Below are 6,000 nucleotides of genomic sequence, written 5' to 3' on the forward strand. Positions count from 1 at the left end.
TGAAATTATTTCAAAGTTAAACATTTTAAAGTTTCTAGTACAAAAATATCAGTAAATATAATTCACATAACCTAAAGCTCTCTGGGGTTCTCAGTGATTTTAGAGTATAAAGGAATCCTGACACCAAAAATATAAAGAACTACTACTGCTTTAGGATATGTAAATAAGATAGGAAATTATCTTTCTTTAGAAGTTTGAAAGAAACTTTTATTTTCTGTACTCTCTGCCTTCTACTTTGTGGTATTCTCCTTACTCAGGAGCAAAGAAGAGTGGGCAGAACTCCATTTCCCTAACAAGTCCCCTGAGTAGGATGTCCAGTTTATCTCACTTCACCACTGATAATTTTATCTATGGTTTATGTAAAACAGTCTTTCTAAAAACTTTTGAGTGACTCTCTCCAGAGCCTCACACATGCTAGGCAAGCACACTAACACTGAGATACATCCCTAACCCTTTTTAAATTTATTTTAAGACAGGGTCCCAATAAATTGCCTGGAGTGACCCCAAACTTGGAATTCTCCTGTCTCAGCCTCCCTAGTGGCTGGGATTACAAGAGTGCACCACCTCATTCTGCATACATTTGTTATGGATTTCATAAAGATGCAGACTTACAACTGGGGCCAAAGGTCAAGAAAAACGAACTTTCCAGAGGAGAAAAACACCCCTCGGCCTGATATTAGAAATGAAGGAAGAAAATCATGGTTAACCCATGGGTGCAGCCTCTGTGGGGGCCCAGAGTTAAATGGGAAAAGTGTTTAAATGTCAATGCAAGAGAGAGCCAGGGCTCTCTTCAAATGGGTACAACAACTGACAATGTTCAGCACAGTGATGGCCAAGCTCAGCTTGGAGACCCACAGTGACCTTCCCAGGGTCACACTTAAACTCAGGCTGTACGCCTCATATAATATTTTTGCACAGGTACTGAGTATCTTTCTTACTGCCCAGAGGTAACCTTTTTCTTATTAAGAAAGAATAAAATCTGACTACACTATGGTATATATTATAACGTTTTCCTGGGCTACCAGATACCCTAGTGAATTACAGAGAAAGTGTCCTAAATGGTAGGTCCGTGAAGATGCATTCCTTCGATGGTGTGGTGATGGACAGGTTAGATCATAAAAGGAGGGACTAGGCATTGTTCTCTGTATCATTGCTTCCTGTACAAAAGTTCTGTATTTATGCCTTAGCAGAATAGCCAAGAAATCTTAAAGCGGTACTAACTTGCTGAGTAACCTCTGCCTTGGCCCTTCAGTTTTCCATTCCCTGGCATTCCAATTATCAGTAGCATTAATCCTGTCCAGAGAACAGGCTGAGCATTGGCTTGCTGAAGAACACCTCTTTAAGAACTCTCTTTTTCTCTCTCCCCGTGTTCTCCTCTTCAAATTTTAAATAGATCTGCTGCTATTCTGATGGTGCCTTCTGTTCATCGGGCTCCAGCAGACTCTCCTGAGTACTAAAACTGTCACAATGAAGGGCCAGAGAGGACTAGGGCTGCTTGTCTTTTTCCATCTGGTGAAGTATTTTATAGGGAGGAATAAAGACTCCCACAATAGAATGGTCCATTGAATAGCGAATGCAAAATACTGGCTTTTAAGGGAGCAGGTTCAAGCTGGGCACTGTGGTGCACACCTGTAATTGCAGCTACTCAGGAGGCTAAGGGAGGAGGATTGCAAGTTCAAGGCCAGCCTCAGCAACTTGGCAAAATCCTGTCTCAGGATAAAAAATGAAAAGGTTTGGGTATATAGCTCAGTGGTAAAGCACTTCAATACCAAAGAGAGGGAGAGAGGCGGGGGGGGGGAGGTGTCAGTCATTGCTTTCGCTTCTTAAATTCTTCATATTAGGAAGCTGATGAGTTTAATTTACTCATGACTCAGTCTTTTCCCATTTGGACTTTTACTATATTCTCCTCCTGAATAATCTAGGAGTTCAGTAAAAATTTCTTGTCTCTTTCCCAATCCTTCTTGCCAAAATGGTAGGTAATTGAGATTGTTTGTATCATATTGTGAGACACTTTGGTGATTGGATTTCAGTGCCTGTTAAATTTCCTGGACTCAATGCTGAGTTGTCACTTACAATTTTGGCCTAGCCAACTACAGAACTTCCTGTAAACTCTAATTTCTAAAGTTAAGAATACTGTCCCCACCTAGGGAACCTCAGCCATGTGGAGCGGTTGCAGACTTATACCATTGGCATTTCCGACTTTTCTTAAACACTAAAGTGTTGGAGGGGCAGGCACTGTGCTGTGTCAACACCTTGTCCTAAGACATTGATATGCATCCAGAGAGTACATGTTAACATGAAAAATTTACCTTTTTGTCCTTTTTCTTACCTTTCCTCTCAATTTCATAGGGTGATATCCATGAGGATTTTTGCAGTGTTTGCAGAAAAAGTGGCCAGTTGCTGATGTGCGACACATGTTCCCGTGTGTATCACCTGGACTGCTTAGACCCGCCTCTGAAAACAATTCCCAAGGGCATGTGGATCTGTCCAAGATGTCAGGACCAGGTACCAGTTCAGGGCCAAGGGGAGAAGACTGTGCCGTCGGGAATGCCTTTCCCCTCTGATCCTAGGAACAGGGTTCTCTTCTTTCTGCTGGTTACTCCTCCCCATTTCATGGCACAGCGCTCAGGAGACACCTCATTTCCTCAGAGGTTCTCCATCTTAAACTCTGTTGTCATCAGCCTTAGAGAACTCACTGTAAAGTGCTGTCTTGTTATTGCAGACTTCACAGGCATACATACTAGTAACTGACCTAGTCTCTTCTTTCCCTTGTTTTCTTCCTGGTCTCATTTTCTCAGGCATCTTTATGTCTTTATTAAAAGCGATCTTGAGTCTTTTGGTAGTAAGGAAGTTATAAATAATAAACAAGCTCAGTAGCTCACCATGCATCAGGATTCTGCTCAGTTCTTCTGAAAACCCTGATTTGGGAGGTTCTAGCTTTACTCTTGGCTCTTGTCCCACTGTTTGCAGCATAGAGGAGCCACCCTCTCTGCCTTTGTGACCCTCTGATAATCTTCTACACAGGGTCGAGATTATACTTCAGTACTTGGAACCAATATTTAATGTCCTTAGTCAAGATGTCTTTGAGGGATGTATAAGGCAAAAATTGAAACAGGCAGCCCACGTCAGATCCAGAACAAACCCCCTTGGTGGCTGCCATGCTCATGAACAGCTTTTATGCTGGTGTCCCAGCTGTTGAGAGTGGGGTGGGATCATTTTGGCTCATGTGAAAAGAATGCTCAGCCAAGTGCCAGCTCCTCCTAAAGCCTAGGCACATGTATGTTGGCTCTTGCCACCTTAAACCTCATTCTGCAAAGCTAACTTCGGAACTTCATAGTCCAGAAACTCTAGACCAGGGTTTTGCAACAGTGCTTCTGTAAACCCTTCCTGGATTTCTATTGTGTGCGTTTACCTGGAGGATGTGTATTTCTGTCTCCTTCTCAAGGTAGAACTCTTAAATTCTTTTCAGATGCTGAAGAAGGAAGAAGCAATTCCATGGCCCGGAACTTTAGCAATTGTTCATTCCTATATTGCCTACAAAGCAGGTAAAGGTCACTCTACTCCTTGTTTGGTAAGGTCCACCTTCTTTAAAGAAGGTGGAAGGCAATACTTTTTGTTTGTTTTCTCAAGTAAAATTAAATATGAAAACCTTTTATTAAATGAAGTGGAAAGTGCAAAGTATGATGGACGTAGACCAAGGAAAAGTCCAGGTGGGCAGGTAATGTGCTCTAGCTGTGAGACTGGGGAGCACTTTGGGGAAAATATCTTCTTCAGCAAGCTCTGAGCCCAGTGGCCTTGTCAAAGAGTTCATTATTATAAAAATATTATTATATTTATTTTTTTCTCAGCTAAAGAAGAAGAGAAACAGAAATTACTTAAATGGAGTTCAGATTTAAAACAAGAACGAGAACAATTAGAGCAGAAGGTGAAACAACTCAGCAATTCTATAAGTGTAAGTCCCCCTCCTGCCGGCAGTGACTCAGATGCACAAGTGTGGACCCTTCCGTGTACCTGCAGGACACTTGGACCCAAGGGCTGGTTCAGGTCCTTCCGTTTATTAACGTGATTAACTCTGCAGGTGTGAAGTGAAGCTGGTCTTCCAGTTAGAGCTCAGCCCTGGGCCTGGGTGGCCAGCTGGCGTGTGGCGCCCAGCCTGGCCCTGGAGCATCCTCTTGAATTTTAACCTGCGAGGATTTTCCAGTCTCCATGCTGAAGGAATAAGTAGCAGCTATGACAGTAGCGCCACCACCCTGCATGCTTCTGACAGTGAGGGGGAGGAGGGTAGAGCCTCACCTGACCCTCCATGTGACTCCTGCTGGTCACCTCAGCTGGCCCTTCACTCACTCCCTCTTCCACACCATTCATACCACAGTACCTACCTGTGGCGTCAGGTTCAATACCTCTTTCCCTGCCTACAGCAGAAGCCAGCATTGGGGAAGGCCAAGGACTAAAGGGAGAAAGACTACAAGTCCCTAAGTACGCAAGGAGGAGTCCTAATGGTCATAGTCCTTGGGCTTCGGGTGCGCCTAAACATCACCAGTCTGTCTCTAAACTCTTACTGACCAGGCGATGCTCCATAGGCCCTCTACGTAAACCACACAACACTGTCTTGTTTTCTACCCTAGAGAGCTCAGCCCGGTCCTGAAGGCCACCCTCAGCATGACAAAGCACACCAACCCCTGCCCAGGCCAGCTTTACAGCAGCTGTGGGAAATTTTTTTATGACTTTGATTTCATAGTGTCATGGTGGGAGTGAAGTCTAGTTAAGGCTCCTGTCTAGTGGATGCTGGCAGTCAGCCCACTCGCCTGTCCACCTCTCACCTGCCTCTCTGTAGGCAGCCGCTGCCCACACCAGGTAGAACAGAACAAGTTCTAGGGGCTACACAACAGTCCCAGGGCTTCTTTTATTGGGCAGGCTTCTCCCTTCTGGGGCTTCTAGACCCCTTAGAAAAGCAGGATGCTCAGTGCCCCCTATTCTCATTTGCTACAGAAATGCATGGAAATGAAGAACGCCATCCTCGCCCGGCAGAAGGAGATGCACAGCTCCCTGGAGAAGGTAAAACAGCTGATCCGCCTCATCCACGGCATCGACCTCTCCAGACCTGTGGACTCTGAGGCCGCTGTGGGGGCCATCTCCAATGGCCCGGACTGCACCCCCCCTGCCAGCGCCACCACCTCCACACCGGCCCCTTCCCCCTCCTCCCAGAGCTGCGCAGCGAACTGTAGCCAGGGGGAAGAGACTAAATAACAGAGCCCTCACGGAGAAGCCACGGGATCCCGGCGGCAAGGAGAAAAACAACACTGAAGACTCTAGAAAAGCAAAGCCGGATTTCTTCTGGAAAGTACAGGATTCTTTTGGTTCTTTGGTTCCAGAGAGAGGGAAGATGCTTGTGCCAGGTGGCACCCGAGTTTGCCAATTGATCCTTCTTATTCTGTGTGTACACGCGAAGATTGGACCACGTTACATGAAATAGTGCCAGCTGGAGGTTCTTTGCCAGCACCATGCCAAGTGAAATAATATATTTACTCTCTCTATTATACACCAGTGTGTGCCTGCAGCAGCCTCCACAGCCACGATGGGTTTGTTTTTGTTTTGTTGGGTGGGGAGCAGGGATGGGCGGAGGGAGGAGAGCAGGTTTCAGATCCTTATTTGCCGAGCCGTTTGTCTAGGTAGAGAAGACAAGTCCAAAGAGTGTGTGGGCTTTCCTGTTTCTAAACTTTCACTACTATCAAACCAAAAAAATGGAAATCGAGATTTAACCAACCCAGTGCCCAGAAAAGGGAAGGGGGAGGGGCTGGGAGGGAGCAAGGGGGGGGAAAGTATATCAGATTAGCAGTATTTAACATTGTCTGGGGGGCTAGTGAAGGAGAGACGGACGCCAAGCAGCCACTGGCTCCCCTCCCAGCCCGCTCCTGCGCTCCCCCCCCCACTCCCTCCTCCCTGCCTGGTGCATCCACATCCCACGGGCGACCCCCTCAGTCCCTCTGGAGACCAAGGCAA

The 6,000-nt window shown here is 46.0% G+C and overlaps 1 protein-coding gene across 12 annotated transcripts in view; it reads left to right on the forward strand.

The window, feature by feature from the left end:
* Phf21a (PHD finger protein 21A) overlaps nucleotides 1–5,778 on the forward strand; it is a 185,480-nt gene extending 179,702 nt beyond the window's left edge. For all 12 annotated transcript variants that reach the window (XM_077798125.1, XM_026399117.2, XM_026399122.2 and 9 more), the window contains 4 exons: nucleotides 2,350–2,505; nucleotides 3,470–3,545; nucleotides 3,849–3,952; nucleotides 4,990–5,778. In XM_077798125.1, coding sequence (XP_077654251.1) covers nucleotides 2,350–2,505; nucleotides 3,470–3,545; nucleotides 3,849–3,952; nucleotides 4,990–5,247 — 594 coding nt within the window. In that variant the 3' untranslated portion in view covers nucleotides 5,248–5,778. The remainder of the gene's footprint in view (nucleotides 1–2,349; nucleotides 2,506–3,469; nucleotides 3,546–3,848; nucleotides 3,953–4,989) is intronic.
* Nucleotides 5,779–6,000: the final 222 nt, after the last annotated feature.

The sequence above is a fragment of the Urocitellus parryii genome, chromosome 4 (assembly GCF_045843805.1).
Source record: "Urocitellus parryii isolate mUroPar1 chromosome 4, mUroPar1.hap1, whole genome shotgun sequence".
Lineage (NCBI taxonomy): Eukaryota > Metazoa > Chordata > Mammalia > Rodentia > Sciuridae > Urocitellus > Urocitellus parryii.